Source organism: Chaetodon auriga, chromosome 21 (assembly GCF_051107435.1).
Source record: "Chaetodon auriga isolate fChaAug3 chromosome 21, fChaAug3.hap1, whole genome shotgun sequence".
NCBI classification, from domain to species: domain Eukaryota; kingdom Metazoa; phylum Chordata; class Actinopteri; order Chaetodontiformes; family Chaetodontidae; genus Chaetodon; species Chaetodon auriga.
This window is the reverse complement of record NC_135094.1, coordinates 4,404,510-4,425,143: the sequence shown is the minus strand read 5'-3', so window position 1 is coordinate 4,425,143 and position 20,634 is coordinate 4,404,510. Positions and strand designations below refer to the sequence as shown.

The 20,634-nt window shown below is 43.6% G+C and overlaps 1 protein-coding gene across 1 annotated transcript; it reads left to right on the top strand.

The window, feature by feature from the left end:
- The first annotated feature begins 921 nt into the window (after nt 1-921).
- Nucleotides 922-19,504, top strand: map3k15 (mitogen-activated protein kinase kinase kinase 15). Its single transcript, XM_076761478.1, has 29 exons — nt 922-1,428; nt 3,930-4,069; nt 4,428-4,451; nt 5,905-6,098; nt 6,197-6,365; nt 6,513-6,619; nt 7,067-7,237; nt 7,426-7,538; nt 7,808-7,967; nt 8,147-8,297; nt 8,383-8,490; nt 9,009-9,058; nt 9,434-9,529; nt 9,682-9,769; nt 9,895-10,028; nt 10,654-10,781; nt 11,102-11,232; nt 11,617-11,722; nt 12,893-13,050; nt 13,235-13,418; nt 14,196-14,373; nt 14,959-15,133; nt 15,817-16,002; nt 16,527-16,632; nt 16,866-17,106; nt 18,034-18,146; nt 18,222-18,328; nt 18,417-18,493; nt 18,712-19,504. Exons 1-29 carry the CDS (start codon nt 1,119-1,121, stop codon nt 18,803-18,805), a joined length of 3,999 nt encoding a protein of 1,332 aa, XP_076617593.1. The 5' UTR covers nt 922-1,118; the 3' UTR covers nt 18,806-19,504.
- Nucleotides 19,505-20,634: the final 1,130 nt, after the last annotated feature.

Genomic DNA, 20,634 nt, shown 5'->3' with positions numbered 1-20,634 from the left:
TACATTTCTCCATGATAGTAGGTGTACAATAACATGGGCTAACAGTGAAGAGTAAAGGGTGAAGTAGCATAACAATGAATCAATCAAGGACTGAGAAAGACACGGTAAGACCAGTAGCCTGACCAGGGATCAGAGGAAAATGATTCCCTCCTCATGGTGAGTAAACTGAATGTAATTAGCAGGTTTTTCCTTCACTGTACAACAGGAACTCAGTGGAGCAATTTCACACTTTGACACCAACATGAAAATGATGATGATAGTTCAGTGAGGTTCGTTGGAACAATGGTACTGAGCTCATTCTGGAGACACATGGACCTGTCCCCTGTAATAGATGGCCTCTGGTAAACAGAACAGTCCAGTACTAACACACTTCAGCAGTTCGTGGAAAGACTGGAACTGTATGTTAATTATATACTTGGTAATCTTATTAAATTAGAGGTTTGTAGGGGCTATACTGTGGAAAAAGAGGAAACACTGATGACTGGTGAGACATGTTAGTCAACCTTTTCCTCCCTAAGTGTACATACATCAAAACAAGAGCAACAGACTCTTGATCAGCAAAAAATAAACCACAGATGTAGAGAAATCATGTCAGGCCTGCACTGATTTTATTTGAGCTGAACATAACTGAGAATAACTTGGGTGCGGAGTATGAGGGGACCAGGACACACTGTTTATATTTAGACAAGCAGATGGACGGATAACATTTCAGACTGTGGACCGCATGGTCCTGATTGTGTCCTACAATCGCCCCCATGAGAGAAACTTCATATCCGACTCAAGAGCCAGAAGGCGCAGCTCTCACCGTCTGGACGCATTTTTGTCTCTCCTCCTCTGCCCACATTTCCTCCTCTCTTTACGGATCTAGTCGGATCCAGTCTGGGTGAAGCGGACTTCTTGGGGCGAGATAATCGGCAGATGATGTGAGTTAATGAGGCGGAGATGCGGGGGCACAAACTCAGACGCGCACCGCTCCAGCGACGACAGGTGCGCAACAAGTGAGCGAGGGGAGGACGAGACAGAGGAGAAGACAGAATAAAGGAAGTAGCGGGAGGAAGAGGTGGAAAGTAACCGGAGAAGGAAGGAAATAAAGCAGAAACGCTTCCCAGGTTCTCGTTATGGACACGGGCCAGAGCGCGCAGGTCGCCGACATGGGAGGAGAGCACTCCGCCGGAGTGTGCGTCGTGGAGCGGGACAGGGAGAGGGGCGAGGTGTCCAGCCCCAGCCCGCCTGCCAAGCAGCGCTCCCTGCGGGTGGTGTACGTCCTGAACGACGGGCTGAAGTCGGTGATGGCCAGCAGCCCGGAGTCCGGAGCGCTGCAGTGCCTGCAGAGAGCCTGCGACTCGGAGAGCGCGCTGCTCACCACCGTCACCTTCGGCAGGCTGGACTTCGGAGAAACATCCGTGCTGGACAGCTTCTACGATGCAGGTGTGTGTGAGTGAAACAGCAGGTTTTTGGTCTGTTGCAGGTCAAAAGATGAAATCCGTTGCTTCAGCAGCATGCAGGAAGCCCTGACTGCATGCTGAAATAGCGAATTTAACTACTTATGCAACCATTGGTGGCGCGTCTATAAGTACATGTACTCAAGTACTGCATTTTAGTAGGATTCTGAGTTACGTGTACTTTACTTGAATATAACTACTCTACTTCATATCAGGGACAAATATTGTATTTGTTACTTTGTTTATTTTGACTGTAGACTCGTAGATGCTTTGCAGAGTCTGATTATGTATACAAAATAAGAATAAACTAATAAATTCTGATGTATTTTAATGGATTCTGGTTTCCCAAAGCCCGAGATGATGTCCTTAAATGTCTCGTGTCCACAATCCAAACTTTACTGTCATAGATGAGTAGAGAAATCAGAAAATAATCACATTTAAGAAGTGGAATCAGTTGACAACCAATCGATTGATCACTGCAGCTGTGTTGTAATTCAGTAATGTATATTACTTTAAGATGGGCCATTTCATACTGTGTACTTTTACTTTTGGTACTTTAAGTAGATATATTCATGCTGATACTTTTGCTTTGGCAAAGTTTTGAATACAGGATTTTTACTTGTGTTAAGTATTTCAGCACTGTGATATTACTACTTATACTTAAGTAAAAGCTCAAAGTGTACTTCTTACAGTAAGTCTACTGATTACTATGATAAGGTTAGCCTTTAATGATAAACTATCAGAGTATTTTTATTTGCGAAAATAAGAACAACTCAGATGAAAGCATCTCTTGGTTAAAATCTCAAAGGATGGAGCCAAAGAGCCACAAAATCTCTTCCATTTGTGTTTAAGATTTTAAAAATATATGTGATCTGATTGGAGGGAAGAATCAAAACATTTGACTTGTCATAGTAGGTAAAATCAATAACATTAATGAAGGTGCAGCAGCATGGAGGTTTCCCAGTGAGCCACAGAGCCAGCATGAACCTGCTATGACATGTCAGACAGTCTGCTGTGAAAGGCACCTATCAGTACAACATGTACCCTGATGTTCCACCCAACATCTAACAATTAGACTGCTAATCTCAAATGCATTTTCATTAGCAATGCTAGCAGTGTGGCTGTAAGGATGACATTCTCGGTTTGGTTGTCTACTACTTTGGTCCACACTGAAATATCTATTCTGTCTGTATCTATCTGCTGGATTGCTTTCAGACTTTGCGCAGACATTCACGGTCCCCAGATGTCCCTCAACGTTATCTCGTGCCACCATGAGGTTGACATTTGTGGTTTTGGGAGAAATCTCTCAACAACTATCAGAGGCATTGTTCTGAAGTTTTGTGCAGACATTCATGGTTCCTGGATGATGTATCCTGCCTGTGGTCGCCTCACTGTTCCTCTTTTTTAGATCGATTGTTGTGACATTTTGTACAGATATTCATGATCCGCAGATGATGAACTGGAGGAGAGGATGAACTCACCAGGTCAATTTATGACCAAACACACCAGCCTGAGCTGTAATTTGCGTAAAGTGCTAACTAGCAAATGTTAGCATGTTAACACGCTGAACTCAGATGGTGACCATAGTAAACATTATGCTCTGTAAACATCTGCATGTTAGCATTGCTATTTGGAGCATGGTCGCATGCTGATATTAGCATTTAGCTTTAGTTAGCATGGCTGGAGACTCAGTCATGCTACTAGAGGGAATCATTTTACCAGATTCAGAATTTCATAATTAAGAAGATTCATATATATTTTTAAATCAAAATAATCTGCACACCCACTGCTGTTTGGAGCTGTTTTCTTTGTTGATTCAGTCGATAAATTCAAGGTTTTCATTACAATGCAGCAGACAGAGCTCACCAAGTCACATTTCATTCCTGCACACTGTAAGCACAGTACATGTACAGTACTTAGTTGTAGATCTAGGTATGTAATTACTGCTGTAGGTGAAATCTACCCCAGTAGAAATGTAGTTCTTCACTTCACACTAGTCCATTCTCGTTTTCTTTATGCAGACTCGTATAGTTTGGTATGCATAAGGCATCAATGGAGTGTGCAGGTCATAAAAATGCCAGGGGAGGATAACATTCACTCCTCTTTTTAGTCCACCTGCAACGCAATGGGGAACCAAAGGTTTCCAAACTAGAAGCTACACACTATCCTTGATGTCTCGATGTTGTGTGTTTTTGTTCCTCCAGAATCACAGAAAGCATCAGTAACACACTTTGCAAGCAAAAGAGGTTTTGTTTTAACTTTTCATAAAAACATTCCCCCATTTAACGAGGTCAGAGTGTCTTCCTGAAGGGCAGTTCTGCATAATTTTGAACCCCAGTTTATGTGGTTGAAGGACTGTCCACTCTGCATATTTGTGCTAAGAAATTGTTTGTACTTACATTAAAGTATGAGCTTTGAGACTCTTTTTTCATCACCACTGTTATGGGTATCATCATGGTGGTCGAACTCTCCTCTTCCTCCTTCCAGACATCGCCGTCGTCGACATGAGTGATGTGTTTCGGCAGCCCTCCTTGTTTTACCACCTGGGCGTGAGGGAGAGCTTTGACATGGCCAACAATGTCATCCTGTACCACGATACTGACCCTGACACTGCCCAGTCACTGAAGGTACGCACGCGCGCACACACACACACACACACACACACACACACACACACACACACACTTCCTCTTAGTGTATTAAGAGTTCATGGATGCCATTCCTGCACACCTCCTTAGAACAAAGTGACCTGTCAGTTATTTACAGAACAGTGTGAGTGTGTGTGCGTATTGGTCAGTGTGTGTGTGTGTGTGTGTGTGTGTGTGCATGCAGTACAGTCTGTCCTGCAGTGTGCTGCCAGGGGGAAACAGCTGTTTGAAGTAGTTATGTGGCAGTACAACTCAAAAGTACACAAGAATACACACTGCAGCTCTTCTTTCCAGTCTGGACATCTGCTCTCAAATTCTTTGTTTTATCTCCTTACAGGACATGGTGGTACAGAAAAACACAGTAAGTTTCTGTGTGTGTGTGTGTGTGTGTGTGTGTGTGTGTGTTTGTGTTTGTGCGTGTGTGTATTTCAGAGTGATTTATATGCACACACTGTCTTGTGCTATTTGTGGAATAATATTCATGTCAAGTGCCATTTTCCCTTTATGCACAAATGCATGCAGCAATGAATATCAACATGCTTTCACACACACACACACACACACACACACACACACTCGTAAAAACATATGTGATAGGCTCCTGAAATAGACTGTTACATTAGTAGCGGCTATTCATTTTAATAACTGATTTTTAATGCGTATATTATGTCTGTCTGTGTGTGTGTGTGTGTGTGTGTGTGTGTGTGTGTATGTGTGTCTGGAGAAGGCCACCCGTCCTTCAGGGTTAGGCTTTCCATGGGTTCAGTTGCCTCCAGAGTACAGAGGCTCTGGATTGCGCAATAAAGTAGGTACCGTGCTGCAGCAGGGCATGCTGGGATACCTCCTCACAGACTAATAATAATAACCAACATGGAGGAGGAGCTAAAAAACACAGACCTCCTAAGTTCTCTGACTGCATGTAACTCACAAAGCCAAAGAAGGAGAGAGTGAGTTTGAGTCTGCAGCTTGCGTTTTGATGATGATGATGATGATGATGATGGTATCTTAACTTTAGCTGCACAGTAAAACAGAACGTGTATGAAGAAATGTATGGTGCTCTGTTCTTCAATTAAAGCGACAGAGCCAGATATTTCCTTGGTGGAGACCAAAAATGGAGCTTAAAGAGAGTGAATGTTGGACTGACATTCATCAGAAACACGACTGCAAATGAACGATAATCTTTACCTGCTGGATTTGTAAATAAACAACTGTTTGCTAAAGAGGTCATTGCATCAGTTTAAAAGGTGATGATGTGTGAATGTTAACGTCGCTGCTCTGCCCTTTGCTGCTTATGATGGAAAGTAATAATAATAAGGAGGATTTTTTTGATCATAATCAATAAATCCCAGCACTAGCCAACAGTTGCTCAGTCAGTCCAAGAGATACGACTGGAAAGACATTATTCTCCACAGAAGGAACATGTGAAGACCAAGAGACTGAGAGGAGAAATGCAAAGAAAGGACAAACAAAAAACTCTGTTGCAGAGTCCATTTGTGTGCATGAACTCGTGCTTTTTTCTTGTGCTAAGCTTTGCTGTTGTGGTCATGATGCTACCAAACAACCCTGATCCTCTGCTCAGACTGATCCTCCTAATTAATCACTCTAAATCCCCACTCTCTCCATCTCCTTCCTCCACTTGTCTTCTCGTCTTTCCCTTTCCTTTCACACCTGACACCAGCATCCAGCGTGTGTTTACCTGATACGTAGCTGTATTGTATCTACAGCAGACATTTAAAAGCACCTCCTGTACTCTCACTCATATCTGATTCCTCTTGTTTTTTTAAACTTAACACCGACACCCTTTCTCCTTCCAGGCGTCCAGCGGTAATTACTACTTCATCCCCTACATAGTGACTCCTAACCATGAGTATATGTGCTGTGAGAGCGATGCTCAGCGCAGGGCCAGTGAGTACATGCAGCCCAGCTGGGACAACCTGCTGGGGCCGCTCTGCGTCCCCCTGACGGACCGCTTCACCAGCCTGCTGAAGGACATCCACGTCACATCCTGGTGAGACGCATTTAAACGTAAACACTTTACTATAAAACTACAGTCTTTCTTGTCTCATCTCATTGTCTCTCCTTTCACTGTCTGTCTGTCTTCTGCAGTGCCTCCTTTAAGGACACCCTGCTAAACGACATCAGGAAGGCCAGAGAGAAATACCAGGGAGAGGAGCTGGCCAAGGAGCTGTCCCGCATCAAACTGCGAATGGACAACACAGAGGTCCTCACGCAGGACATCGTCATGAACCTGCTGTTTTCTTACAGAGACATACAGGTAGAAACGCACAGCATGGTCTTAATCTGGAGAAACATTAACAGTGCCTCAAAAACATATGTGCAAATCACTTTTCCTTTGCTAAACTCATACATGCATCATATTCAAGAGAAGGCCTGAAATCATTTCCCCATATCTGACCACCAGGACTATGATGCCATGGTGAAGCTGGTGCAGACTCTGGAGATGCTGCCAACCTGTGATCTGGCCACCCAGCCCATGATCCAGTTCCACTACGCCTTCGCCCTCAACAGGTACAAAGAACCTTTAAATCACATAACGTGTTGATATTTATATATGAAACTCCTGCTAATGCTAACTAGCTAACAGAGTAGCAGTAACAGCCATCTCAGCTTTTTGACCAGTGTAATTTATACAATTTGTAGACATGTATGTATTGAATTGTGCATTTTACTGTTCATTTTAATATAATGGAAATAGGAACAATATTTAGAGCAAATTAGAAATGCACTGTAAAGTTTTACTTAACGTGCCTACAGAAACATTTCTATGTTATCCTGGCCAGCCTGAAACCTTTAAAGTGTAGTTATGACTCTCTGCCTTTGTCGACGTGTAGTTGCTTCTCGTTGTGCAGTTCGAACCTAAAGACCATGATGTTAAATGACCTAATCCTAAAACATTCATGCGTTCAGCACACAGCTACCAGCCCTGCATGCATTTCTAAATATGCTTGTTTGCAGGAGGAACAGTCCTGGTGACAGGGAGCAGGCTCTCGGAGTGATGCTGCAGGTGTTGCAGTCGTGTGAACATCCGGCGCCGGACATGTTCTGCCTCTGTGGACGCATTTACAAGGACATCTTCCTGGACTCAGACTGCAAAGACACCAAAAACAGGGACAACGCTATACAGTGGTGAGAACACAGACTCAGCTTTAATGTGTTTTTTGTGTTTCTGTTTCTCTGAGTAGTTCTGGTCACAGAAGAGGATACTAAATCTTGTATGGCATTTTTCATGAATATCTCATCTGTCTGGCTTAAAATAAATCATCTCCACATGCTTTCAAGATTATCTGTATCTAATTATTCATTCACCCCCCCAGGTACAGAAAGGGATTTGAGCTGCAGCCAACTCTCTACTCTGGTATCAATCTGGCTGTCCTCCTCATAGTTGCTGGCCAACAGTTTGAGAGCTCCATTGAACTGAGGAAAATAGGTAAGAGGATCCTGACACCTGCTTTGATTGATCGTCCAGCCAGCACACGAGCCAGGACACATTAGTCAGGCTAGAGTCGGTCCAATAGGAATATTTACAAATGTATCAGTTGCTTTCAGTGGTCCATTGTTTACTGCATCACCACCTCTGGGTCAAACTTTGTAGGGTTAGGGTTAGTATGTACAGCTCAGTGTGGTTAAAAAGAAAATGTCCAGCTCAGTGGTATTAATATTCTACCATGTTTTGACACTTCTAATCTGATGTGTTAGGTGTGAGGTTGAACAGTCTGCTGGGACGCAAAGGTTCCCTGGAGAAGATGAATAACTACTGGGACGTGGGCCAGTTCTTCACCGTTAGCATGCTAGCTAACGACATCCCTAAAGCTACTCAGGCTGCTGAGAAGCTCTTCAAACTCAAGCCGCCTCTCTGGTAAAGACATTTACCAGAGTTTTTATTCTGTTGTCAGTACTGTTACAGTCCAGTACACAGTGCATGTTTGGCATTAGCACAGTTAATGTATTCACAGAGCTGCTTGAACTGCTTTTTGGTCTAAAAGAAAGTTTGATGTTCTAAATTCAGTTTCACGTTTTGTGCGTATTGTCCTCCAGGTATTTGCGGTCGGTGGTGCAGAACCTGCAGCTGATCCAGCGGTTTAAGAAGCAGACGGTGGAACATTCGCCCCAGCGGGAGAGACTCAACTTCTGGATGGACATCATCGTCGAGGCCACGCAGAGAACCACCAACCGACTGCGGTTTCCAGTATGAACGCACACCCCGTAACACTCAAACATCAGATATTCAGATGCACACATGAAATGTCTTTCTTTTCGTCCTTCCGTTAAAGGTGTTGATTCTGGAGCCAACTAAGGTCTACCAGCCCTCCTATGTGTCCATTAACAACGAGGCTGAGGAGAAGAATGTCTCTATCTGGCATGTGTCTCCAGCTGAAACGGTAAGACTCGCCTTCTCAGCCTCTGAACCCATTTCTTCTTTACCACAGCATTTCATTGAATTGCGTCATTGAAAACTGTCACTAGTGTGCTTCCTCTTTCTGTTTTTCTGCAAAAAAAGTACAACAATAGCAACGTATTAAGAGAATATCATGAAGTACATGAACTATCTCAGCAATGACGTTCCTCAAATGGGTACATCAGTCACGCATAAATGCCTAAAGTCCATCACTTTCCGATATACTTGTCCACCATTTGAGTTTTGGTTGGTGTTTCTTTAATTACATCATCTGGTTGTGTCATTTATGGCGCTGGAGACTTAGCACCACCAGCTGTTTTCAGTTAGCTTTCGGTTAACATTTACACTAGATTTGGATGGAAACCTGGCTTCTCTGACCAAGAAGGAACATCGCACACGTGGTATCTCCTAACATTGCCTTGAGTGACTCTTAATGCTTTGATCATGGTTGAATTGAATGAACAATGTGAATCTGAAAAACCTCATTCACTTTCATTACAGAAAGGGATCCATGAGTGGAACTTCACTGCCATGTCCATCAAGGGCATTAGGTATGAATGTAAAGCTGGAGGTGAACTAAATGTGAATGCAGATGCTCTCAAACTGTTTGGCATCTTGGACATTATGCAGCTAAAAAACAAATGTCACTGTTTATTTGGGTTATTCTTAGATGTGCACAGTAAAGTTTGCCTGTTACTCTGGGTTAAAGAATATATTAAAACATGTTACTCGGATGAACTAGTTCATCATGAAAGATTCAGTGCTTTGCTGCATTTCAAAATAAAACACATTCAATATGATTTTTAATGGATATTTTAAGAGCACATTTAAATTTGATATATTCAATACCACAGAGGAGATTGAGAAAAGACGTAATGTAGCACAGAAAGAAGAGAAAAATGAATTTTGAACTCTCCTGTCTGCAGTATCAGTAAGTTTGACGAGCGCTGCTGCTTCCTCTACGTCCATGATAACTCCGACGACTTCCAGATCTACTTCTCCACTGAGGAGCAGTGCGGTCGGTGAGGACACACCTCTAGATGTGTCTGTGTAGGTGTGTGTGTGTTCGTCTGCGTTTGTGTTCGTACAGTCCGTATGTGCGATCGTATTGTAACGTGAACTGATGGCCATGAATTGAAAATAAATCACGTCTATGTCTGGTTGTGTGCTTCAGGTTCTGCTCCATGGTGAAAGAGATGATATCTGATGGTACGGGGAATGCTGTGGAGCTGGAGGGCGAAGGAGACGGAGACACGCTGGAGGTTCAAATGACCAAAATATTCTTTTACACTAAATATCTATCTTTATATTTCCAGTTTACTGAATATGTGTGTGTGTGTGTGTGTGTGTGTGTGTGTGTGTGATGATCCTTGTGTGTGTGTTACAGTATGAGTACGACACCAATGAGACAGGGGACAGGGTGGTGTTGGGGAGAGGCACCTATGGAGTGGTGTATGCTGGGAGAGATCTCAGCAACCAGGTCCGAATCGCCATCAAAGAGATCCCTGAGAGAGACAGCAGGTAGGTGTGTTAGTGTGTGTTTGCTTTCATTTTGTTTTTGTAGTCACAGAATAACAGTCCCCCCCCCCCCCCAATTTACTATTGCTCCGCCAATTAAGACTCACTCAAAATTTGTATTTTATTTTTTTTAAGCAATAGGTCTTCAGTTTTAGGCAGAGGTAGACCAAAAGCAGACTTCTCATTTCAAAGTTTTGTCAGCTGAAATAGCAACTATCCCATGATCAGCTTTAGCTAGCTAGCTAATTAAGCTAGCGTTAGCATAAGTTTGTTCAAAATGCCCTGCGCAGTAGACTTTCTGACATTTCCCCCTGGCTGGTTTTCAGTAAAAACTATGCAAAAAAGCTTGACCAGCCTGCCTTGACTGGTTACATTTGATTGGACAATCACTGCTTGGGGGAGTAATTTAGTGAAAGGTCAACTGAGATAGTGTTGAAGAAACATTGTTAAATTTCACTGCAAATGTTTGTTGGCAGCAGCTTCAAGAGTAACTCAACAGCAGATGGTTGGAAGGTGGACAGGGGATAGTACTTTTTACTACATTTTTGAAGCAGGTACTTATGTAACAGTATAAAAATGTGAAGCGTGTTGTTGCTGTAACAGGCTCTTTTTCCCTCTCTGTGATTAGGTACTCCCAGCCCCTTCATGAAGAGATTGCCCTTCACAAGTACCTGAAGCACAGGAACATTGTTCAATATCTGGGCTCAGTTTCTGAGAACGGATACATCAAGATCTTCATGGAACAAGTGCCTGGAGGTGTGTTTGTACCAGAGGGAAAGATGGTAAAACAATTACACTGTTGTGTGAACCAGGACTACCTTTTATTTGGGAAACCTTCAGTCCGTAGAAATTCATTATCGATGTGGGTTCTCAAAAAAACAAATAAAAAAAAAACTGTCTGCTTTGCTGATAATTTCATCCTTTTCTTGTGAAAGAAACGTAACCACAGCTCAGATCTGATGATGGACAAGAGATCGATGCTTGTGACCTCTCGGTTACTGGGCGGTCTCTCTAACTGCTTGGTCGTCTTCCCATTTCATGATAGGTTTTGGACACTCCTTCTCTCCTTTCTCCAGGAAGCCTGTCTGCCTTGCTGCGATCTAAATGGGGCCCGCTGAAGGAGGCGACCATAATCTTCTACACCAGACAGATCCTGGAGGGGCTGCGGTACCTGCACGAGAACCAGATCGTCCACCGAGATATCAAGGTACACGGAGGCACATCGAACCGAACCTTCTTACACCGCAGACGGCGATCTGATCAAGTGTAACATCACGGTGGTGTGGTGATGATTGGATAGTTAGCGGGTTGAGCTGTGACTCTGTTTGACATCATCATATGATTGCGTCTTTCTTTTACCCTGAAGCTTCAGGCAAGAATTGAATAAAATATTTGACAAAAAAAAAACCTTTATTGTTCCTGATCACTCACAGAAGCTACACACTAATGCATTCACATCATTGTGGTGTTAGTGCAGATGCTATGAAAACATAAAAAATGAGGGCTAATTCTTTCAAATATGAACTTACTGTGAATTTATCCTCACTGTGTATAAACCTGCTTTCTCTCTTTCTACCTGCTTCTCCATTAGGGTGACAACGTGTTGGTGAACACCTACAGCGGTGTCTTGAAGATCTCAGACTTTGGGACCTCGAAGCGGCTTGCAGGAGTCAACCCCTGCACGGAGACGTTCACCGGTAACTTGTTTACGCTTCATTTTCCTGCTAGAAATTGTCCTGTAAATAGAAACGTGCATACGTTTTATTTGAACCTGATATGCCCCAAAATCCCCAGATTACTTTTTAAAATAGAAATGGACTTTAACAAAGAGTTCCTGTTCCTGTTTTCACTGTGAACATCTGATAAATCTGTTGTTTTAAGACACATTATGATCATTAATATTGTAAAATCAGTCCCTTTTTTTAACATAAATCAACTAAGTTATCCCAAAAATAACACTGTATGAAGCTTTACTACACAACTTGTCTGAAACAAACTGCATAAACTGCTCCGGTAATGGCTTAGAGAGAAAGTGCACACACCACACGACAGTCATTCAGCATCACAGAAACGCTGCAGACTATAAGTGTAAATATCAAATGACCCTCAAAATGTCAAGAGCCACTATCAGCCTCTATGGAAACACTCAGACACACGAGCGTGTACGAATGTGCGTGTGCACACGTACGGACATGCACATTCACCGGCCATCTGGCCTTCTCCAGCAGCCATCGAGGTGTGTAATTAGATTAGCTAATCAAGCAGAGGCAGAAGGGTGTTTACCTTTCATTAGCAGGTGTGTGTGTGTGTGTGTGTGTGTGTGTGTGTGTGTGTGTGTGTGTGTGTCCTTATCTGTTTCTCCTCTGCTGCTTCCCCCTCCCTCCTTCTTTTTATAGCTCTCTCTGTCTCTCACTGTTTACATCAGCATGTAGCACAGACCGCAAATGGCAGAATTACTGACTGCAGGCAGAATACTTAGAGACCAGATAAGATGGAATCAGCGAATTCTTCTGAACTCACTTTTTGGGACCAAAGTACCTCTAATTTCATGTCTTCGTTCTTGTTTCACTCACTAAAATGAGATTTAAAGTTCTTTTCTGCTTCAGTTTGTGCACAAAACCACTTCGCCCAAATATCTAGATCTCAAAAACAAGTTTAAAAAGTGAACCATTTATACACTAATGACATGTTTCATTCTGGAATAACATCTCCACTAAGTTTCTAATAAACTTTTAGACAAGCTCCAAAATCTCATATTCAGCGTGTGAGTCAAAGATTTGTTAGCACTGACTCTAAATGGCTTGATTGCATCTCCTTATCTTGTGGAAATGGTTGTTCCAGGTTACTCTCTGCTTGTCTGCCTGCAGGTACTCTGCAGTACATGGCTCCAGAAATCATTGATAAGGGTCCTCGGGGGTACGGAGCCCCGGCTGACATTTGGTCCCTGGGATGCACCATTATAGAAATGGCCACTGGGAAACCCCCCTTTCATGAGCTGGGAGAGCCACAGGCGGCCATGTTTAAGGTAGGTAGATTTGCTCTACATGATGTTTGCACATGTTGAATAAAGTCTCAAAGGAGAGAAATATCTTAAGTCTTTTGTTAGAATCAGTGGAGGAAAGCAGGTTTGGATTTCTAAACTTTCCAGGCCATGATTCATTCGGGTAACTGTCTTGAGTTTTGTGGGTCGGTGTGGTTTTATGTTACAGGTGGGCATGTTTAAGATCCACCCAGAGATCCCTGAGTCCTTATCGCTGGAGGCCAAGTCCTTCATCTTGCGCTGCTTTGAGCCGGACCCTCATAAGAGAGCCATCGCCTCGGACCTCCTCAGAGACACTTTTGTCAGACACAACACCAAGGGCAAGAAGAGCAAGATCGCCTTCAAACCACCAGGTCAACACACACGAGCAAAGCACAGGGAGCACATGCATTTGAATGTAAAGTGTTTTTCGTGTTATTGATCAGGCTCTGCAGAGTGAAGCCTGTTTCCTCTCAGACAAACAATTTGTATGGGATGTTCCCAGAGAGAGATAAATACCTTAATGAATCCTCAGAGGAGAAACTAACAGGTCGTCCATGCACATGTGACAAATAACAAAAGACACGCAGCTCACAGCAGAGCGCACATGAAACTCATAGCCACAACAACAGTAACACTAAGAGAACACATTTTCTGTCTTTACCCCTGAAATTAGTTAATTCAGGAGTGGTTAGTTGAAAGAAGGGCTTAAATGTTTTTTAGGAAATAAATTTATTTGTACGATAGTGACAAAAGATGCATGTGGAGTCTTTGGCAATTAAGCAAAAACACAATGTGTTTAGACTCTTGGAGGTGGGGAAGAACATGAGCGTTAAGAGCAGCTGGAAGTGATTCCTGATGAACTAATTGGACAGACCAATTAGACGGCTGGTTCTGATGAAAGGGGTGAAGGGTGGAAGTGGGTTGCATCAATCAGAGACTGAAGTTACAGCTGACAGCAGCAGTTTGACAGCAGTGAGATGACTGACTCGAATGTGGGAAAAAGGAAAAGCTACACGTGTGGAGTGAGCATGAAGTAGGAATGCTGTCCCGATGGAGCTTCTGCTGAGTTTACTTCAGATCCGATTCAGTCTGCGTTTGTGAAAAACTCACATTTATCCCCTTCGCTTTCCTGACTGATGTTTCTGCAGACTACATCCACAACGTTTCGCTGCCGGTGCAGCTGCAGTGCGAGGCCACCGGGAGCAGCAGCAGCGAACACGGCTCCGTGAGCCCGGACTGCGACTCCAAACACGACGTTTTCTTCCAGAAGAAGAAGAGCTCCGGGTCCGAGAACCTGCTCAAACCCACCAACTCCAACTACCTGAGGTGTGTGTGTGTGCGTGTTTGAGAGCAGATAGTGAGTGAATCCAGGTGAGCCGGGTCACGTTTCTGGACTTCAGACGTGGGGCTCAGATTTCTGAAGTATTTTGCTTCGTCTCGGCGGTTCCAACAGTCCTGCTTATTCTGAATGCATTAAATACTGTTACAATATTAACAGTATCTGTCACTGCAGCTAAAATCCCACTGGGACAGTCGGGATCATGTGAAAAGATGTGAATGTGTGTGTGTGTGTGTTTGAGTGTGTGTTTGAGTGGCAGGTGGCCTTATTGTGCTCGCAGTGCGCTCTGCTGCCTTTTACAACACTGATATAATGAGCTCTGATAATTTTACAAGCTTCAGCTGGCAGCTGAGCACACACGCACCATCACACGCACATCTGCACATGCACAGACGTGTGTGCATACATACGTGCACGCCGCCGCTGCGCTGAGTCATGCTGTCTCTGCACTTTCCTGGGCACACATAGTAGCCAGGAGAGGCTTGTATCTGTAAATAAGCTGAACGCCGCATCACGCAGTTGTAAATCAGTCTTATATTGCAGTGAGATCATTCTGTGTGTGTGTGTTGCAGTGTTCCAGATGAGGGTTCGGTTTCAGAGGACCGCAGTGCCCCCCCCTCCCCTGAGGACAGGGACAGCGGTCTGTTCCTGCTGAAGAAGGACAGCGAGAGACGGGCCATTCTGTTCAAGGTCCTCAATGAAGACCAGGCAAAGGTCATCTCCAACCTCAAGGAGAACCACATCCAGGTGTGTTTGTGTGTCTGCGATGAAGGTGTGAGGGAATGAAAGTGACACCCCATTTAAGCTCAGTCTTAATAATGTTTGTGCTCAGCGTAGAGTCCAGTTTGGGACCCCTAACAGAGGGATTCAATTAAAAGAGCACCCAACAGCAAATTTGCAAAAATCAGGCGGATTGCATGAGGCACTGGTTTATCAATCTTTATCAATAAGCAAACAATTTGAATTATAGTGACATAAATGAATTATAGTTGAATTATATGTATAAGTTCCAGTCACAGGACCCTTACCTGTAAAACTCAGGATGCAAGAAAAGGAGGCGCGTTGCTGTTTGCCACGGTGTCATTTCCGATCCTGCCACCAGGGGGCATAAGAGTCAGACGTTTAAATCCATTGAAGAGGCTCGAACTTTGTAGTCTTAGTTGTACCTGAGAGCTTATCTTCATACTTGATGTGCAGTGATTTCTGAAATACTACATCACATGACAGAGAAGCGCTCTAAAAGGCAGAAACCTGTTCAGTTGCATAAATCTGACAGAAATCTTCATCACCAATAGACTCTTTATTGGGGCATTTTTGTACTTATGGGCTCAATAAACTTAAATTAATGCATTTCTGAAATTATTTTGGATTTCTGTATCCTAAATGTGTGTGTGTGTGTGTGCATGTATGTGTGTGTGCTGCATGTACAGGGCAACGACGAGCTCCAGCTGTCCGTTGAACACATTAAGCAGATCATCTGCATCCTTCGAGACTTCATCCATTCCCCAGAGAGGCGCGTCATGGCGGCCACCATCTCCAAGCTCAAGCTGGACCTGGACTTCGACTCCACCTCCATCAACCAGATACAGCTGGTGCTCTTTGGCTTCCAGGACTCGGTCAGCACACACACACACACACACACACACACACACACACAGAGCTGGAAATACAGTATAGGAAGCAATGACCCATAAAAGGTGTAGTGAAAAGATAATCCAGCAGCGTTTGCAGAGCTGGTAGTCACACATGTGCAAACTCTTGTAGGCTGACAGCTGATATGAGCGTGTGTAATTAAAAACAACATTGTGAAACATCTAATCAGGTTTTTTTTACTGTGGTAAGAAAATATTTGAGTAACATTTGTAAAAGTCACTTGGATTTATAGCAGAAATGATGTGCAGATGAATATAGATTCTTACAACTTCAGTTCTTTAAGGTTTCCGATTTAACTCTGACTTTTATTCCTGAACAAATACTTCATCCCCAGTTTATTTGTTGCATCTGATCTCACACTGTGGAGCTAACTTGATGTATCCAGACACATCAAAGTAACTCTGAGTGAGTAAGTTGAGGTCAGTAGTTACAGAACCCTTTAGGTCTGAATGTCTGTCCTCGTGTCTTTGTGTGTGATGTTCTTTAGGTAAACAAAGTCCTGAGGAACCATCACATTAAACCCCACTGGATGTTCGCTATGGATAACATCATCCGCAGAGCTGTGCAGGCTGCCATCACCATCCTCATACCAGGTAGGCTGGCCAGGTGGCTGCAGCCTGGCCTGAGCTGTTACTGCCATCTAGTGGACAACTCTGTTCTCCATCTGCACATTTCTACGGAAAAACAGAGTTAAATATGTCTTCAAATATCCATGAAGACTTACAGCCTTGTCTTAAAACATGGTCCTGCACCCAGATCCTTACAGCTGAGAACGCAGTGACATGTCACAGCCTTGACCTCTGACCTCCCCCCCGTCACCCCACAGAGCTGCAGACCCACTTCGGCCCGGCGTCAGAGTGTGAGGGAGCAGAGAAGGAAGACGAGGTGGATGAAGAGGAAGCGGAGTTTGGTCCCGTTTTAGCTCCACACGCCGACGACTCCGTGACGGCAGCTGACCCGTCCCACTCCGCGGTCATCACGCTAAACCCCGCCCACTCCCACGAGCATCACCGCTCGCATCATCAGCTGGGTGCACAGCTGGGGCGGCTGAAACAGGAGACCAACAGGTACGTGCAGACAAGCACATAAAGCAGCGCGTTAGGCAACGTGTTTTGTGGTGAGAAAGCGTCATTCAAGGATGTCAACACATACTTTCCAACATTCACACATGGAAAACTGCCACAGGCACACACACACACACACACATCGTGTGAATGGAAAATCGTGATGATGAAATTCCACTCATTATCATTACTGTGACAGGAGGTAGAAGAAAATGTGCACCAAACACAAAGACAGACACACAGCCAACCCTGCAAACACACACACACACACACACACACACACACACACACAGAAGGCAGTCGCTCCAGGGCTTCATGTGATGGATGTTTGTCACTAAAACCTTCAGCGTGATGACAGACAGCGGGGTTGTAAGGGCAAAGTGAAAACCACACGCAGCAAAACCCTACCTGAACGTCACCAAATTTAAGCACTGATATAACATCAAGACATCACGATTGATAATGAAAAATGGAAAATATTGAATGTATTTTGTATTTTTCACACCTTTTTGGACAAGCTGAAAGTCTCACTGAAGTCACAGTTTCTTTTTTAGGGGATATCTGCTGTTTCAAAACTATTAAGGCGATAAAGACAAAAGCATAGAAGAATACCAGAGCTCATAGAGATTATTCAACATTTAGCGATCTTAATGCCCTGCGCAGGAGAAAGGCTTTCTGAATGAATACTTTGGACAAATTGTTAAATTGCCTCTGCAAAAACATCCAATTGCAGTGCTTCACTTAAATCACACGCCTGTGGCTCATGTGTGTCCTGTAGTTTGCCATTGAAGTGTCTGTTGCACTGCTGATGAACAGAACAGCTTCTGTCTCTTTGTAATAGCTTTCTGTTCATCGATGCTCAGCTGTTTTCTTCCCCAGCCCTCCAGCTCACTATAACAGACCTTGCTGTTGCTGTGGTGCCCCCTGCAGGCTGCTGGAGGAGCTGCTGCAAAAGGAGAAGGAGTACCAGCAGGTCCTGAAGACCACGCTGCAGCAGAGAACATGCGACCTGGAGCTGGTCAAAGTCAGGCACAGACCGCCAGGTAGACACACACTGACTCACTGATTATTCTCCAGTTTTTTGTGCGTCTCTTCCGCTCAAACATTTTTTTTTACAGACATTTCCCCTCCCTCCATCTTCCACATCCCAGCGGACCACGAGCCGGACAAGCAGCTCACTGATTGGTTGAAAGAGCAAGGGGCAGACGCTGACACCATAGATAAGGTTGGTTATCTGCTGGCTTGTCGTATCTGCAGCCTCCTCACATTACGCTAAGCTCTGTTTCTGACTCTGTGTGTGTTTTGTGCTCCAGTTTGTGCTGGAGGAATACACACTGACTGACGTTCTCAATGACGTAACCAAAGATGACCTCCGCTGCCTACGTCTACGGTATCTGCTCTGTTCCTCACATCATATCTTTCACAGTTTCTGCAAGTTTTAAGATGCACTGTTGTCTCATTTACCTTCCATGATAAGTAGTCACTTTGGAGAGGTTAAATCTGAGTAATCAGACTCGCGGTCTCGTGGATTTTGAGACACACCTGCAAGGCTTCAGGCTGTCTCACTACAAATTCAGCAGGCGCTTGAGGGATCTGTTTCTCCTTCAGGGGTGGAGTCCTCTGCCGCATCTGGCGAGCCATCCAGCGGCACCGAGAGCGAGAGAGGCTCAGGAGCGACGAAGGCTTGGAGGATAATGCATGATGGGATACAACTCTGGACTTTTGCAGAAACACGCACACATCTGCACACTACCAGCCCTGCATGGCATCTCTCCTTTCTCTCTCTCCTCAGTGCCTTTTCTTTGCTGTAGCCTCTGCGTTGTGTGCACAGGACCGACTGAATCTTCGACTGTGCGTCTCCACACAGCGTCACACTCGACCAGACCAAAGCGCTTTAGTGCAGGCTCTCCTGAATGTATCTGTGCGTGCGTCTAAATCTATCTGTATGTGTGCCACAGTGTGTTTGTGCATCCAAGTAAACATCAGATAAACTGCACACAAACTTCATTCAGTAAAAACATGCAGAACCACTTGTTTGACATTTCCTTTTGGTTCTGTCTCCTCATATTTCAGCCAAATTGCTCCAAAACCATGATGATCCTCCAGATCTGACTGGAGATCTCTGTTGTGTGGAAGTCTTATTGAATACAAACTTCAGCTGAAAGCCCAATAATTCCTTAAATTTTGTGGCTTAAAGTTGATTTCCGGAAACATGCACACACATCATGTCTGCCAGCACGTCTCTGCCTTTAGATTTGTACGCTGGTTATTTATTAGCTGTGTAAGATTTTCTTTAATATCTAAATCATGTAACTGTTCTCCTCTTTGTGTTCTTGTATTTAAATGTTTTTTTTTTTTATTCCAACTATTATTATGTGCCTGTCTGATTTCATGATTTCTTTACAACTGCAATAAACCTGGAAATAATGAAAAATAGACAAAAGAGACGCTTCTGTCATTTGTCATTTTCAGCCTTTTAAAATAGACTCAAGGACAAACAGTCTCACAAAGAGGAACTGCAGACTGTGGAATTTACCTGGTAGTTTACACAAAGCTGCTGCTGTTCTTTGCCAGATTGCTCAAGATTTGTTTTGTACCTGCCTGAAACCTGTTTGCCTGTGTCCTACCTGCCTGCCACCTCCACTCTGATCTCTCTGTGACTGTAATCCTGTTTTTGACCAGAGACCTTTATTATTAAGATGTGTCTGCTTTATTATAAGTATCAGTGTCCATCCATGTACTCACATGAGGAAAATGTGACTCCAGATTAATTCAAAACACAATTAACAAATACATAATTATAGATTAAGATACTCATCAATAAATAAATAATAAATTTAATAAATAAATCAAAAAGTAAGTTATTAAGATTATCATTAAAGTTAACAGCTCCAACATTAAAGTGATGTACACAATGATACATCAATTATTAACATTCATTAACAGGTAGAAATCATGCTGCAGTGACTCATTCTATAAGATAAATATTTCTATAAGATAAATATTTCTACTTTTGGGACTAAGAATATTTTGAGGCTAATACTTTTGTGCTTTAACTTAAAATGTTGAATGCATGACTTTTACCTGTAACAGAGTATTTCAACATTATAGTATTGCTACTTTTACTTCAGTAAAAGAAGTGATGAGTATTTCTTCCAGCGATGTGTGTTACACTTTGAACTGGTGTCTTTTTACAGATGTTGTTTGCAGAAAATCCGTTCACAGACGACTCTTGGGTTTCTTAACAAAGGATGAGTGTTACTGACAGACGGGCTGTCTCCAGTTTGCGGTAAGGATGTTCCTCGCTCTTCCTCCTGTGTAGGTGTTTGGGATACCTCTCTCCCTGGCGGGCTTGTCTGTTGCTGCTGAATAGAAAGACAGAAACTGGGTGAGCCTGCATTGCTGCGCAGTGACAGGGTGAGTTTTGGACTGCAGCACGTAGTGCAGTTTATGGTTACATGGAATTTTGAGGAATAAAGGCGTGTACCAAGTTGAGAGAAGGAGCAGTGGGCCATAAAAATATGATTTGTG